General features: G+C 46.4%; 1 protein-coding gene across 1 annotated transcript; it reads right to left on the bottom strand.

Annotated features, from left to right (window-relative positions):
- Positions 1-2,086: 2,086 nt before the first annotated feature.
- LOC124864109 (major vault protein-like) lies at positions 2,087-15,273 on the bottom strand. Its single transcript, XM_047358738.1, has 18 exons — positions 15,113-15,273; positions 12,880-13,058; positions 12,603-12,798; positions 12,398-12,521; positions 12,010-12,141; positions 11,765-11,859; positions 10,709-10,945; positions 10,309-10,431; positions 8,169-8,390; positions 7,407-7,642; positions 7,130-7,327; positions 5,710-5,854; positions 4,216-4,427; positions 4,022-4,138; positions 3,774-3,900; positions 3,177-3,365; positions 2,955-3,081; positions 2,087-2,349 (listed from the first exon to the last, which is right to left on the bottom strand). Exons 2-17 carry the CDS (start codon positions 13,041-13,043, stop codon positions 2,956-2,958), a joined length of 2,643 nt encoding a protein of 880 aa, XP_047214694.1. The 5' UTR covers positions 13,044-13,058; positions 15,113-15,273; the 3' UTR covers positions 2,087-2,349; position 2,955.
- Between the last annotated feature and the right edge of the window lie 1,617 nt (positions 15,274-16,890).

The raw sequence follows: 16,890 nt of genomic DNA, 5'->3' as shown, positions 1-16,890 counted from the left end.
CCATTACAAATGTTAAAACTGAATATTTAAACTTCAGTACTTATTTCACCCTCTGTATATGAAGTGTACCAGTCTTACATGGGATGATGTTCAGAGCCATGCCTCCTTCAAAAACATGGTGCACATAATGACATTTAAAGAGTTCAGTTCTGGTCCCATCTGACCAGATTATGTTCTCCCAGTACTCCATTGATTTGCCCTGATGTTCTGCGGCAAACTGTAAATAAGCTTCTACGTACTTTTTCTTCAGCAGTGGAGTCTTGTGCAGTGGGTGTGAATAGAGACCTGGGTGGTTGAGTGCATGACTTGTTTTTCTTCTGGTGTTTTCCAGATCTTTCTGAAGCTGTGCTCTTTGCTTTTTGGACAACTGTTCTCATGATTTAGACTCATCTGATCTGAGGAGCACATGGTCATGGTCAGCTTTTGGCAAAATGATGTTTCCACTTCTAGATTTGTCTCAGTCATGGTCTTGAGAAAATTCAGATGTTTAGAATCTGCTTTAAGCAATGCTATCAGTATGTTCTGCAACAATGCGGTTGTGAGGGTCTTCGGGAAGCGTTTTGCTGTTACCCATCATTAAATGTTTCTTGTGTGATACCTTGATGATGAAACTTTTATGGGCCATCAATTAGAACTCACCCAGCTGATATTAATTAGCACCAATAGGGGGCAGTATTGCTTTCTAAATAATGAGATGAAATCTCAGTAAAGATGATTTTCTCCATTTCTTCAGCTCGTCTACAACATTTATTCCCCTTGTCATCCCACCTTATTACACATAGCTTCATTTGTGGACATTTGTGTAGATATGTTTGTATGTGTGGATTCTTTTGGGAAACATCTGGGGTGAATTTCATATCAACAGGGTTAGGGGATGGATATGCTGCTGGCTGTGGTTGTTGTAAGATTTCTGCAGATTATCACTAGTACTGTTGTTGTGCTCCCATATCTAGAAAGTATTCACCGTGCCTCCCTGTTTCCACAGGTTGATTTTGTTACAGCATTTTTCAAACAGGTTAAAGGTTTCATGGTAGTGTTGCTAGGCAGAGATGTTCAGTTGGATGTAGATCCAGGTTCTCCGGCTCAGGGACGCTCAGATTGCCCCTGAAGCAACTCCTTGGTGTTCTTGGCTTTGTGCTTTGTTAAAAAAAACCTTAGTTCCTTGCTTTGTTTTCTGCAGGATCTGATAAAAGTATTCAATCCCCTCCTGTGGCAAAGGTTGGGACAGATGGTTCCGTTTAATCGTAGGGAGATGGTTTCTCAGCCTTCTGCCAGACTATATAAGGTTCCATTTCCATTGTCAACATGTCTAGGACAACAAGTTTCACCTGGTCTCTCTGGTTTTCTGCCAGGGTCTCATGGGAGACATGTCTGGTGCTGCTCTGCAAGACTGTAATAAAGCTGATTCTGAGTGACAATCATCAGTCTCTGGATTGGAAAATATACATTTTTCTACAAGATGTTTCGTCTCATTGTCGTATTGGAAGATGAGTCTTCTCAGGCTGCGGTACAGTGCGCTCTGGAGCAGGTTTTCTAGAAGAGCTCTCTCTACTCGTCTACTACTTTGGTTTCAGAGGACTTTATTTTTCCTGCTCCCATGGTCGCTGAGATGTCCTTCAAGAAGGCCTTTACTTTAGCCTGGTCACTGCACCTTAAAGGCCTGATTGGTGGAAAGCATTCGCTGCGGTTAACCTTCTGCATGGTCTCATCTCCAATGGGAACAACGGAGCTCGCCTTAGTGACCATTGGGTTCTTGGTCACATTTCTTCTCTAGTTAGTTTGGTTGGGTCAGTCAGACCCAGAGAGTTTTCTAGTCAGGGCTGGAGACCCAATAAGATTCAGCCTGATGGAGTCTTCCTGCAGTGGTTGCCCAGACCTGACAGGTTATAGATGATGCCAACGCATCTGAATACTTTAACGAGTTCATTTTACCTTCAAGTTGAACTTTTAAACTTTCACTGTGATTTTATGGGATATTAGGCAAAATGAGTCCATTTTAAAATACAGTGGGGTACGTTTTATCAGGACCCAGGGTTCTCACTGCTCGGGTTAAACCCAGGGATTAACAAGACAGAACCAGATCTGCTGCATTTAGGGTCAGTTTAATATTCCTTCAGGGTGTGAAAGCAGTGACAACCGTTTTTAAGGCAGAACATCATCAGAACAGTTTATTCTGGTGACGGGCAGCAGAACCAACATTCAGAAGACAGATTAAACAGTAACATGAGCTGGAGGAACAGTTCATCTGTAGCAGAACCACTGACATGTCTCTTCTCTACAGAAAAACATGAAGGTCATAAAAGGACTTCATCCAAAGAAGGCTCTCAGGTCCTGGTCCCATCACCTCACCTGGAAACACGACAGAAACGGGACAACAAGGTTTATTTTACTGCTTCGTTTAAAATAACTAAATCTCAGTCATTTTCTACTGCTTCTTCCATAATGGGTCGCCTCTATGGGCGAAAGGCGGGTCCACCCTGGACAGGTCGCCAGCCCAGCTCAGGGCAACACAGGGGAAAAAAAACAACGCTGCACACACTCATTCACACCTAAGGGCAGTTTGGAGAGACCAATCAACCTGACATGTCTTTGGACTGTGGGAGGAAACCAGAGTACCCAGTGAGAACCCACACATGCACGGGGAGAACATGCAAACTCCATGCAGAAAGACACCCGACTGGGAGTCAAACCCAGGACCTTCTTGCTGCAAGGCAACAGTGCTACCAACTGCACCAACATGCAGCCCATCCAACAATCTGTGGCGATTTATAAAATTTATGATCGGATCCAATCTCTGGATCCGATCACTGCTTCTCTGTGGCTCCAAGTTTGGACCAGAACATTTATATAACTTGTTGTTTTATTGAAGTCTTTTCCTGCAGTCCTCAGACCTCGTGCTCCCAGCATGCTCCTCTCTGGGATGAAAGCTCTGCAGCAGTTTCATTAAACAGTACCTTATTGGGCCGCTCCCTGTCCTGGCAGCGCCCCCAGCAGGCCGTTAGCGGTAGTGAACAGGTTGATGGGTGATGAGCCGTCAGTGATGAGGGTGGACTTCAATCCTAGAGACTGCAACATCTTCACCTGCACAGGAAGAAACAACCTCAGGTCATTCCTGGACCTCCTAGTCTGCTGGTCCGGCACAGGACCGGGTCCATCCTCCAGTTTAAGGACCGTACCTGCAGTTCAGGTCCAGCTCTGGCGATCTCTTTCAGCGTGTCGCAGCCCAAACTCTCCATCATTTGTTTGAAGCGCTGACTCTCAAGCTGAGCCAGTTGCTCCTGCTTCTCCACCTCCAGACGGTCCATGTCCTTCTTATAGCTGAGCTCCTGCTCCCGAGCCTTGGCCAGCCGCTGGAGCTCCGCCTCCTGAAACACACACACACACACACACACACACACACACACACGTTTGTTAGGGAAATCTGAGCCCCTTTGGGTTGGGCCTCAAGATCAAAGATCTAAAAGAATCTGAAACAGAATCTGCTAAATGATTAAACCCGAGGAGCTTCCCGTCCTCACTGGTCCCGCTGTGTGACTCATTTTTATGGATTATAATTTTATCCATTAATAAATGATCCTAAAATAAAATCAAAGAAAATTAGAAGAGCCAAAAGATTGAGATGCTCTGTGAAAACGTCAGAATAAAACCTCTAAAACAACTAATTTAGTTCCCAGATGTGCGATGGTTCTGATTAAACTTCACGAGACCAGAAACATCAGGCTGCCGCTCACACAGGAAACATGGAAGACCAGAAACAGGAAGTGGGAACGTACCGCCTCGATCCTCTGAGCCTCGGCCTTCAGTTTGGCCTCGTTGACGGCGGCCTCGCCCCGAATTCGGGCCGCCTCGGCTTGAGACTGGGCCTCCGCCTTGGCAGCTCCAGTACTCTCCACAGAAGCACTGAAACATCAGGTAATAGGAGAGGATGAGAAGAACTCACTTTAAACCTGGAGAAGCCCTCACAGCCAGTCTCAGGCTTCCATCTGGAATGGTTCTGCTGGTTTACTCCCAGTTAACCCACCTGAGCGCCTCCAGCTCCAGCAGCTCCTTTCTGGCCCTCTCAGCCTCTGCCTGATCCGTGATCTTCTGCCTCTCCAGCTTTCCTCTGGCCTCCTGCTCCAGACGCTCCGCCTCGTGTCTGCAGAAACAAACAGAACCCCGTGAAGCTATGCAACTCTGCAGCAGGTTCAGATCATGTGACTGTGCGTTTCGGACCGGGCCGCCGCCTCCTGGGAGTTGGTGGTGATCTCGATGGCCAGCTGGACGCTCTTCTGCAGGGCGTCCCGGGTCCTCTGGTCCACGGGCTCCACGGACTGGATGTCCACGCTGCTGATCACCAGGTTGTTCTGCTTGAAGTGGAGGCTGGTCCGGACCGCGAGCTTCTCGTCGAAGCCGAACACAGCCGAGCAGATGATCCGGATTGAGTTCTGGACACAGAAAGATTAAAGGTTTCCGATTTAGATCAGGTTGGAGGAATCCAGCGTTCAACTTTGACCCGTTTGAATCAGAATCTTTTTCCTCCTAAAAGTCCAGTTTGTCTTTAAATAAATTTCATTCAATGACCAGAATAAGCTCTGAGCAGGTCCGGTCAGATGTGGATGGGTGGGTTTTCACAGCTTCTGTTTAAAGTTCCTATACAGACCTGGATGGAGGGTAGATAATGCAGCGAAGCCCCCTCCCCACCTGTTGCTGCACACTGCCAATCAGGCTTGAAATCGCTCCTAGATATACAGAGGAAAACTGTTTGTTTGGGAATATTTTAGGCATGACAGAATCTAAAAGAGCGCCACCATCAGTCTCACCCTGGTAACGCTGTTTTAAAAGAACAGATGGGGAATCTGAGCAGCTGACTGCAGGCTCTACCTGTGCAGATAACCTGACTAATATCAGCTTGTTAAGATCATAAAGGATCTAATTCTGCGCAACATTAAAATGAGTTTCCAGGTTGTGGTATTTTATGAGAATCTCAGCTACCCAAGAACCAACGAGCACCGGGCCAATCGGACCTTTACCTTCTAGCGGAGGTAAATGATGTTTTCTGGTGTGAGGCAGCCCGGTCCACTCTGCAGGATCAATCCAAAGCAGCTGGGAGGATTCACAGAACCCATTTGGCTGGTCTGAGAAATCTCAGAGAGGTTAAACGTCTCTCATTCGGTTCCGACTCGGTTTGCCGTTTCTCACACAGGAGGAGGAGCTTCATCCAAAGTTCAACAGATGATCTGACTGATCTTTACTTATTTATCAGGATGTCTGAATATTTCACCAACTATTTAGATTATAATCAAGCAGAACAGATGAACAGAACCAGATTAAATACAGACAGAACCAATTCAGTCCTGCAATAAGCAGTCAAGTTCAAGATGGGGGGGGGGGGGGGGGGGGGGGGCAGGTCCAGTCCAGGAGAGCCACCATTCTGCACCTTTACATGCATCCCTTCTCCAACACCAGAATCAGATGAACGTCTCATTTCTGGACCTCAGCTGAAGGACTGAACACTGATGAGGGAACTCAGGTGTTTCATCTAAAAGCTGCAGGATGGTTGCTCTACAGGACTGGACCTGGATGGTCTAAGGAAACCCAGCTGTGGACTTGCAGAAATCCCTCCTCCTGGACAACCATGAGGTGACAGAGAGAAGGCGGAACCTCATTCAGCCCTGATCCGGTAAAACAGGACGTCAGATATTCCTGAGGGAAAACCGTGATTCTGACCTTGTGGAAGTCGTCAAACTGCACCGACGCGACGGCTCCTCTGATCCGGGAGGCGATGGCTTTACAGGCGTCTCCAACAAAATCCGGGACAGAGAAAAGGGCCGCAGCATCGGCTGGGTCGGCTGGGTTCTTCACGTCAAAGTGCCTGAACAGGAGGAGGAGAAGAAGAACCTTGAGAACAGAGAGCAGAAACTGGAACACTGTTCCCAGTGAGGAGCGATGGGACAAATGTTCTCCGTTCAGTGAGGGAAAATTCATCTGGAGAATTTGGATTTTACAAAGAATGGACTTTGAGAAGCTCTGGTCCCATCCCTCTCCAGAACTCAGAGTTCGGAGTGTGGACCTCTCTGTGGGTTAGGAAACAAACTGGTCCACTTTTAAGTGGATCTGAAATTAAAACCTCATCAAATAGTTGATATATTTCAGGCATTTCATTCAAAAAGTGAAACTCATGAAGTTTCATTTTACAGTTAAATGTTTAAACAGTTTGTTGCTTTTAAGGGTGATGATTTCAGCGAAAGAAGAATAAAAATCCCAAAATACATCCGATCAATACGAGAGGAATTTAATACAGAAATATTCTGTTCTGGTCCACTCCATCATGGAGAAACTGCTGACCTGAAACCCAATCCCTCCACAAGGAGAGCAGGCTCCAGAAGGTCACTGCTGAAGCTGCTCACTGAGAGCCATATCTAATTACATTAAGGGAAAGTTCAGCGGAAGGAAAAAGTGTGCTGGAAAAGGATCACAATCAGCCGGGATTGCTGTAGCCTTGAGGGGATTGTAGATTAAAGTTCACTCAAGAGTTCTGAGGAGATTCACAGGGTTTGGACTGCAGCTGGAACCGAAACTTTAATATCCACCATTTCCAGGAAAACAGTCACATTCCTGACGTTTAGACATTCCTGATCTGGTTCCGTTTTTACTTTGCTTCCCATCTCAGAGACGTTTAACGAAACAACTTAAAAAAATATCAGATTTAATGTTTCAAAAGGCAGGAAATTAAATAATCTTCTAAACATTTTTACCTTTACAACTCAATTTAAATAAAATGTCTTTATCTGAGCAACAAAGGTGCAGTTACTGATTCATGTCAGCAGGTGGCAGAGTTTTCCCTTCAATAAGATTTATCCCAAAACGTCTTAAAATGTAAGAATCTGATTTCTACATTATTAAAATAAATCTGAAGTATTTTATGGAAAGCCCGAGTCCTGAATCCGGTAGAAGTGACATTCTGTAGTCCAGAACCTGCTGTGGACCATCTGACGTTAAGGAGAAAGACCAGGCCGTCAGCTGATTTAGGTCCTGTTTGAGTTCTGCTTGGTTCTAACGGCAGAGATGGGTTGCAGAAACATTGACAGGCAGATATTAAAAAGTACAGTATTGTCCCAGTGCTACCAGTACCACAGTGGCTGGTTACCAGTTGTAGGAGAGCTGTATCTGCAGCCGGGCGTGGTCAGCCGTCTCAATTGTGATGACGTCGGTGAAGAAGTCTGGTCCAAGCAGCAGGCAGATGGCCCTGATGATGTTGGCCCTCTTAGGTTTGTCCCCAGAAAGTGACAGCATGGTGAACTGCTCGTCTGGTCCAAGCATCACCAACTCAGGTCCAAACACCACCCTGCAGAGAGACAGCGCCACCATTAGCCGCTTCCTTGCACCCGAGACCACTGTAACGTCACTGAAGTGAGTCGTCTCACCTGGCCTTCTTCTCCCTGTAGTCGTAGACCTGCACGGCAGCGTTGTGAGGGACCCTGAAGGTCACCACACGCGTCTTGTCCCTCGGGCATCCATCTACGTTGGTGTGGCGGGTTGAGCGGTCGGCCAACGGGTCGATCCCAGAAGCCAGCAGGCCCTCGACGTTTGAAGGGAGCTCCTTCTCCCACAGCTCCTCGTCCTGGTTCAGCATGTAGGTGTGTCCGATCACTGCCCGCACCTAAGAGCATGAGGAGGAGTTGAACCATGGCAACAAGAAAACGAAAGAGTTTTTAAATAAAAGACTTCTAAAAACCCTGAAATAATCACATCTGACACTAAAGACATTTAAGGTGTTTTTAAGAGCTGGAAAATGTTGACGCAGGAGAAGGCAGAGAGATCTGCATTACAGTGATCACAAATCTTGATTTGGTACCAACAGATCAAATCTATCAATCTAAAGAGAACAGGACGGGACCGAGTATGGACCCTTGAGGAACTCCCCATGTACGAGGAGCTTCAGCTGAGGAATGTCCATTAATCTGGATCATTATATTCCTTAAAACCTGCGACGAACAATGTTCTTTAGATATTGGTCTTAAGTCTGAAAGACGGGTCTAGAACAGTTCTGGTTCAATTTCCCGCTGAGGATTTTAACTTTCTATTTCTCCACACTGTTAACCTGCATCATGTTTCATCTTCACCTCTTTGATTCATCCAGTCTTCATGCTAAAGACAAAGTTTTAAAGCAAAACGCTGCAGCCTACCTTTCCAGTTTTTATGTCTCGGACGTAGATTCCCTCGTTTTCGTCCAGCGGGATGGCGTGCTGCGTCAGGACCACCTCCACGCTGGCAGGGGGCACATACTCAATGGGGCCACGCAGCATCCAGCGGTCTCCGGGGCGACGGAGAATGCCGCTACGCCGGGAGCGCTTGGCACTGTCTTGCGCCAGCTCCTCTTGCTCTTCATCGTCTACTGCTTCCTCATACTGACAGAGAGGAGGGGCGGGGGAGGATGGAGAGAAGGGTTAATGTGCCGATGCATCGGGGAGAGGGAGGAGGGGAAGGGATGGGAGGCACTGATGATGAAACCAGGAATGTAAAATAAAATGGGTGATAAAAGGAGAGAGAGAGTTGCAGCGTTATGGAGACATTTTCTTCTGATTTTCAGGCCATGAAGATAAAAACAAAAGCATGAATGTCAGGTTCATTGTTCAACAAGCATGGTGGTGGAGTCATGATGTGGGCCTGGTTCATTGCCTGTGGTACTGGTGCAACGTAAAAATTGGATGGAGTAATGAAGGAGGACTCAGGAGGACACATTTGGGTGGTCCAGCTGGACAATCATCCTAAACAGAGATCCAAAGTGTTCTGAAGAGACCTGAACCCTGTTGGAAAGCTGGGTCTGAGCAGGAAGCCAACTGGTTTAAATGAACTTTACCAGTTCTGCCATGAAGATTGATTAATTATGAACCAGAAGGTTGATGATGTCTACAGGACGTGTGGTGGTGGAGATGAACGTTCCTTGGAGACATTTAACCAGGTGTCAGAAGGGATGTATGCATATTTCTGACCCTGTAGATGTGTGAATGTAGAATGGTCTAAAGAAATTATTAAAAAGGCCAAAACTGATTATACTTATCTCCAGGATGAGTCATTTTAAGCAGGACTTCCTGGTTTAATAGAGATAAAAACTGAAGAATTAATTCAGTCTTTTGTGTCTCCAGACAACAGCAGAAATACACGGAGCAGTTCTGGTTCTGATCTTCATCTTGAATGAACTGTATGCGGCTCTGTGTTGTATCTGCATCCAGCGTCACTGCAGAGAACCTTCAGATCTACTCATCCAGACCAGTTTAAAAGCTCAGAAGTTCTCATGAAAACACGTCTGTTTTTCTGGAATCCTGCAGTGATGAGCTGCAGTCAGAGGAGTGGCTTCAACCTTTGAGCCAGAGAAGGTTTAGCTCAGCACAAAGCAAAGTTTGCTCCTCTAATCTCTTCTGCCTGAACAATCAGTTGCACAAGAGCAGAAGAACAAGATGTCTGAGTCGACTGTGTTGCATCAGTTTGGAGAATTTTATGCAACAATCAAAGTCATTTCATTGTGGAAAAACATTTCCTCCAGTTACAGATCTGCTGCTTCCAGTCAGTAATCATCTGATCCAGTAAGGACCAAGCAGTTCCAGAAGCAGACCAGTGGCGACTGTAGCTCAGTAGGAAGAGTAGTCGTCTTACAATCAGAAGGTTGTGGGTTCAATTCCAGCTTCCTCCTGCCATAGGTTGATGTGCCCCCTGGGCAAGGCACTTAACCTCAAGTTGCCTACTGATCTGCGTATCGATGTATCGATTGGGTGAATGTGGCGCTAGTCTAAAGCGTTTTGAACGGTCTGTATGACTGGAAAGGTGCTATATAAGCTCAGTCCATTTACAATTACCATAAGGTTCTGCTGCAAAGAACTGACCCAAAGGAACATTCAACGGAACTAGACGGGAACAGTAAACAGAGCTGCTTATAAAAGTCCACACTGTGAAGGTACCAAACAGATGAAAAAAACCCAAAGAACCCCAGAAAAAGCTGGAAAAAAATGTGCCCTGTAAAGACTGAACAGCAACACTTCCGGCTGTATGCTGAGAAGGTCAAAGGAACAACAAGAACAGGGATTAAGGAGCTCTTGCATCAGCAATAAGGTCAAAAACCACCTGAGGTGGTTCAGCTAAAGCCCACAGTGAAGCACGGTGGTGGCAGCTTCATAATGTGGAGGTTTCCTTATAGAGGAAAACTAGTCTGGATTCCAGAAACGATGAATATGATTAAAGCCTTAAGATGCGGTCCTAATGAATAAATACAATCTGGATCCAGGTGGAGCTGGAAGCTGGAGGGACCGGAGCAGAAAATAATTTCCTCACCTCTGCATCGTTGAACGCCTCCACGGCCCGCAGAACCAGACCTTCCTCCTCCGACAGCACGTACACATTCTGGATGCCGTTTTCTAGCTGCTCTCCAGGCTGCAGGAAAAACGAGCGCTCCCCCTGCCAGAAGAAACAACGTCAGGTCTACCAGGTCTGAGGAGCGCATGGAGCAGGTTGAAGATTATTAGAACAATTTACACATTTTTACCAAACATCTTTTAATGAATCAACTTTTAAACATTCTAACAAGTGTTTAATTATATTTAATAAGCTCATTTCTGATTTTTAAACTCACACGGGTTTGGACTTCAGGACGGTTTTTGATTCCGTTTTTACTTCTCTGGTGAAACAAAAAAAATGCAACCTTCCTATCTGGAGCCCGTTAGGCTCTCCTCACCTTTACCACCTTCTTCTGGCCCAGCTGAGGCTTCCCGTCGGGTCCGACTGGGTCCAGGATCACGCAGTACTGCCTGCTGCTCAGGGTGGTCACGTCCACCACTCCCACCACCTGCTCAGCCACAGAAGGGATGTGCGCCTCCCTGTCGGCCATGGTGACCAGCCACTCCTCGCCCGTACGGCGGTCTCGCCCGCCGGCGTCCTTGAAGGGTCGCAGAGCGCGAACATGCAGCGCTTTCTAAAAACACAACTAAATTAATTCAGATCCCAGAGCAAAACAAGCAGATATCAGTCTGATTACACTTTATGTCTCCTGCAGATCGTGTTCTGGATTATATTCCAGCTGTAGATTAGCTGCAAACTGTTCATGGCTCAAGAGAAATTAAAGGAAAACTTTGAAAACACATCAGATTTTAACTGGAAACAATTCCTGCTGGATATCCATGCTGTTATGGAGTGAGAAAAGTGTTTTTCGTTTAATCCATCCAGATCCCTCCCAGCAAGGCGTGTCCCACTGTCCCTTTACAACCACTGAATGCTGGACACGACTTCATGCTTTATTTGCATTTCAAATAAGTACTGCACACACGCTCGCCGCTTTGCTTCCCTTTGTTGGTGTTAAGGAGTCAGTTGATGGATTCAGTTCGTTCCTCAACGTCTCTGCATCTCAGCTGGTTTGGTGGACCAGCGGAAGGTCAAGAGGAGCTAAAATGAGACAACCTGCCACTGAATTCTTACCTAGACTGAATCTATAGGTTTAAATCTGAGGGTGAAGGTTCTGGGGTTGGGGAGTGTTGGAGCATACAGTTTCTCAGTGGTTTGGTTCTGATCCGAGGGTGGCTTCCAGTCTGACTGGTTGGCTGGTGATGATTGGCTCGTTGACAGTTTTGGGGTCAACCTGCTTTTGACAAACATCCTGTGGTTTCTGAAAAGACCCTGAAGCTTCATGTGATGTTCTGAGGTAAATGGAAAGATCTCAGAGGAAACACTGACAGGTTGTACTTCAGCAGTACAAGATAAGCTCATGGAGAACATATCTGTTGTGACTCAGAGTTACCTTATCAGTCAGGATGAAGGCATTGACGATGTCGATGACCTCTTCATGAGCACCTGGCAGGTACGCCCCCACCTTACTGACCAGCCACTCCTCACCTGAACAAAGCAGGACAGGTTTACTGCAACCAGCTGAGATGGTCTTCTTTAAAACCTTTGTTTCTAAGCTGGATTCAGAGTTTCTCCCAATGTAGGAGAACCTTTCCTGACTTCAGTATCGGTCCGGTTGGACAGTTTATGATCCGGTACCTGTGACTCTCTGGATCCCACCGCGGTCCTTGCCTTCCTTTCGAGCTCTCAGGCGTATGGCCTGGTTCTCCCTGATCACTGTGGCCTTAATGGTCTCCAGGACCACCACCTCCTTCCTGGGGATGTAGGTTCCTGAGACACACGGACAAAAAGCTTGAATAAACCAAGAATGTTTGGTCACATCTTGAAAGAAATGATCCAAGAACGTTTAAGCATTTTTATTTCTGTTTGAACATTTATGACCTCACAGAGCCCTCCGAAGGCACCACCTGAAATCATCTACTGGACTCTAAAACCGACCCGCTGATCTGTTAATGAACCAGAGTCTCAGGTGGTTTTAAGAACTCAGAAGGTTCCTGCAGTCCGACTAGAAGCTGACTGGACCAACCTGGTCCTTCAAACAGCCACTCGTCTCCAGCCACCCTCTTCACTCGCCCCTCATCCTCAAAGTCCAGCAGAGCCTGGAGACGAAGCGCCGTGTCTGGATAGACGATCTGCAGCGGAGTCACATCCTGGAGGAGAACACGGAGCGTCACAAACATCTCCAACATCAAAGCCTGACCAGAATAACTGCTACAGTGTTCCCTGCAGACCTTCTGGATCTCCTCCCCGGGGTAAAGAGGGAATGGGTCCTGGGTCAAACGGATCTCCAGGTCGGCATGACGCAGCTTGGCCTGACCGGATTGGTCGAAGAGGGCCTCATTGTCATCGTCCCGGGCAACAGGGTTGGACACTACGCAGTAGTGACGAGGCGGGACCATGATCATACGGACCGGAGGGAACAGAACTCTGAGAGAAGATCAGATGTTACCTGATGAAACTCTTTATTCCAGAGGAGATTCCCAAGGAACCTTCAGCAGGTGGACTCACCTCTCATTGTCCTGGCGGATGTAGGTGAGCGGTCCGATCTCCACACGGGCGATATTGGTGTTCTGGTCCAGGACGTGGATGTAGTGATGAGGCGGGATCCGGATGATGGACGAGTCCACCTGCATCTCCATCTCTGGGGCGTGGTTTCCTCCTCTCCTGGACATGAAGATGGTGAAGCTCTGCAAAAGACGGAGATGCAGGAGGAATCAGTTGGCATAAATCAACACATGATCAGATCAAATATTATGCTGTGATCTCTAGTTTACGACCCAGTTATCTGTTGGTACCGGTTCTCAGCTTTAATCTTTGACCCGTCCCGGATTCACATAAGTTCTATTTTGACTTTATATCATTTTCATAAATTAGATTTACACAGTCCATTTATATTTATGATGCATTCGTAGTTTAAACTAAATTTCTCTGGTAAACTGATTGTTAAAGTAGAATCGGTTTAAAGTCTTCGAAGAAGATGCAGAAGTCCGATCTAGTGTTTAATGAGAAGAAGGAGAACCTCAAGCGCCGGCAGAACTTTCCCTGATTTCTGAGGCTAGACGGTTGAATCAGGTCCAGTGAAGTGGGAAACGTCTGTCCTCCCAGGTTCTTCAGACTTAGGAAGTCAGATCTGTTTCTGAAACTCTCCTGAACAGAAATGAAACACCTGCAGGTCCATTTATGACCTCGGTGATAATAAAACACGCAGAACATGTTTTTCTGTCATAAATGTTATTATTTTAGCCTCTGAGCCGATAACATAAGTGAGATAAGGATGAAACCAGATGCTGCGTTTTAAATCAGCAGGGAAAAATAATTACTTCCTGTAAACCTGACAGGAAGCATCTGTCAGGTTAGATGTACTAAAGATCTGATGGCGCCTTCATCCAGCCCTAACGGGGCAAACTCTTGCTATGAAGACCAAGATGCTTTTTTTTTAGCACTTAGCGCCACCTCAGGCGAGGAAGGGAATGCTCAGTTCAAAAGGTCCAGTTTGTTTGACAAACAGTATGAGGAAAACAGAATGTGATTTATAACCCCAGACGACCTGTGTCCCCATTTGTACCGGGTCTACCAGACTGTCTGACCATCACCGAGCTGCAGCTGAAACATCTCACCTTTATTCTTTCCTGTCAGTGTGAGCCCTGAGCCAAGATGCTCCTCAGAGTTGAACATGAGTCATGAAGTGGAGACAATAAGAAGTGGAGCTAAAGGTCTTCATCCATCAAGACAGGAATCAAAGGTATTCTCAGAGACACACCCACCATCAGATGATTGGTCCTCTCAACAAAAGCTTCATCAGGTGACCAACATCAGCAAACACTCCTTAATCTGTTTATTTAAGGGACAGCTCAGAACTGGTTCAGAACCGACTCGCCTTCAGTTTTAGAAGAACTGATTCGTTTCTTCTGGAGGCTAAAGCTCACAGCTAGTCTATGACATCCATACTGATAGTTTATTCCAACACTTCAGACTGGACCATCAGAACCAGCATCTGGTTTATCTCCAGGTTGTCTGTTGGTTCTACAGCTACTATGACACCAGACAAACATGACAGTGGTGAATTACAGCAGTTTGGCCTCCATATGGTGACTAATCAATGTCAGGTGCTGCCTAGGAACCCTCTGAGGAACCCTCTGAGGAACCCTCTGAGGAACCCTCTGAGGAACCCTCTGAGGAACCCACGCTGCTCTGTGATGAAATTAAACACTCGACTCATTAAAAACTACTAAAACATTCAGGAAGCCATCTGACTCGGAGGGTGGAGACCCGTGAGGACAGATCAAGAACATACATGGAAGGTGTTGGACCGTTTCAGTCAGACCCGATTTATTCAAAGAAATGTCACTGGACCCAGAGGAAACACCTGCTGGAGGTGTGTGAAACGGGTCAGCAGCAGGCCTACATTCCGCTGTCATGTCACACTGAGCTGCTGTTTGTGCGGTAACGAGTTTTGGCCCGTCTGGCTTTCCATACTTCCCTACGCAGTATGATCAATAACAACTGCTTCTCAAGAACCCGCTGAGAAAACTCCCAGGTCCAAAGTGACGAGATAATTAAACAGCAAACTCTCATAAAATGTTCATTTAACACATGCTCAACTATAACGCAGTTTAACTCAGATAAAGAGATTTAAATGAGTCGTGTCGACTTTAAACTGGACAACTTTCATAAGGCGGATGGATGCGGAACTGGGTCCAGTCTTTAACTACATGACGGGTTCGGCCAGAATCGCTCTTACCTCAGCGGGCAGACAGAAGCTCAGTGTCCGCTCTCACGGGTCCAGACTCGGAGGTTTCAGGAGGAAAGTTGACAGCGGACCGTCGGGACTAAGAACAGAACCGGTTCTGGGTATGGGATGGGCGTGGCAGCGGTGTTAAAGGAGCAGAGTGTCACGTGGTTCTGCGGCTGCTGCGTCACCAGAGTCAGGAAGCTGTTTCTACAGAGCAGAGGGGAGGGCAGAAGAACCTGGTTCTGAGGGGCTGAATTAGACCTCTGATCCAGTGGAGCAGGAAGGCATGTAGAACATGGAGAACCTGTTCAGCATGTCTGGACAGCTGTTGCCCAACAGGACAACCATTGTTCACCTCCGTTTGTGTTTCCCTAATTAGATAAATGGTAAATAAACCTTTGTTCAGAGGTGGACTGGGGAGAAAAAGTGACCCGGAAGTTCCTGACAGACTGGCCCGCTTTAGACTGCTGGGTTGAAATGAAAAATAAGCCTATAAATATATATTGACATATCTACAGTGAGCTGATCTTTATGGCCAGTGTAATTGACAGCAACATTATATATGCATAAATAGTCTATAAGGTCAACTTTAACAGAGCCACGTAGTTTCTGTCCTTTCAGCTTTAAAACTGAACTTGAACCTGACTGAGAGGAAGAAAACCTACATGGTTCCTCTGAGGAACCTCTGCAGATATGGACTCTATCATCTATGCTGCACCTACTTTCATTTGATCTGAGTTGCCATTTCGGTATCCATTAATAGTTTTTAGTGACGTGTGCACCTATTTGCCTTTTTTGCTTTGCCGCTGACACACCTGAATTTACCCACTGTGGGACAATAAATGATGGTTCTCTTCTATTCTACTCATTGTTGCTCAACTTCCCTGGAGGCTTTTCTTTTTCATTACACGCTGCTCCATCTTCCTCGCTAAAGCGGACTAATTTAATGTTGTTCACGGAGGTGTTGCTCCGCGGAGCAGCGTCGTGAGGATCTGGAGCCACAGCATCTTTCTGTTGGATGGAGAGACCAACAGGAAGGTTCATTTATGTGGCTCTAGTAGGACCAGACTTGTTGAGTTACTAATCAGCGCCTCTGAGGACGGGCTTTATGGGACTAGTTTTTCTCATCTCTGCTGCTCACTGTCAGTCAGCTGGCTGCATGACTACGGAGCCGAGCACGATGACACCTCCACGGGCTTGACCCACCGGGACTCCCCGGTTGTCGGGTCTGCCAGTCCGCCCCTACCTTGGTGTGAACTATAATAAAAACCTCGATTACATGAAATCAGTCTGATTGATGTTCAATAAATGAGGAATAATAAATAATCTCATTTGGTTTCGTCTATTAAACAAAATCTAAACCTTAAACTAACTTGGACCCAGCAGAACTCCCCGAACTCCAGGTTTTTTTTAGGTAAAATCATTTTGTGAAGTGTACATTTTAGTTGCATTTTTTAGAGGGACGGTGGTTAATATCCTCAAAGCCTGTATGGTCTTCAGCAGCTGCTGATCTAACTGCAACTGAAAGGTTTGAAATCATAATAAAAAAATATCCAACTATTTACAAAAACCAGAGAATGAAACTTTTTACGGTCCTTCTTAACATCCGACATGCACATGGTTTCATATCCACCTGCTGCCAAAGCTGAGCAAGCTCTGCAATGGTGGCAGATCTATATTGCAGCACCCTCAGGAGGAGACAGGCCTGCAGCTTAATGGAGCCTGAATCATCTCTGCAGCTGAACCTCTCCGCTTGATCCAGAAAACTGCTCTTCCAGCTGGAATCT

Source organism: Girardinichthys multiradiatus, chromosome Y (genome assembly GCF_021462225.1).
Source record: "Girardinichthys multiradiatus isolate DD_20200921_A chromosome Y, DD_fGirMul_XY1, whole genome shotgun sequence".
Lineage (NCBI taxonomy): Eukaryota > Metazoa > Chordata > Actinopteri > Cyprinodontiformes > Goodeidae > Girardinichthys > Girardinichthys multiradiatus.
This window is presented reverse-complemented; position numbering and strand designations above follow the sequence as displayed.

Bases quoted from the DNA above. Each gene is read 5' to 3' on its own strand.
- LOC124864109 (XM_047358738.1), bottom strand. From the start codon at position 13,043: ATGTCCAGGAGAGGAGGAAACCACGCCCCAGAGATGGAGATGCAGGTG. The intron at 12,799-12,879 runs GTGAGTCCACCT...ATCTTCTCTCAG, and splicing joins ATCCGCCAGGACAATGAGAG to AGTTCTGTTCCCTCCGGTCC. The intron at 3,082-3,176 runs GTACGGTCCTTA...CTTCCTGTGCAG, and splicing joins GAGCTGGACCTGAACTGCAG to GTGAAGATGTTGCAGTCTCT.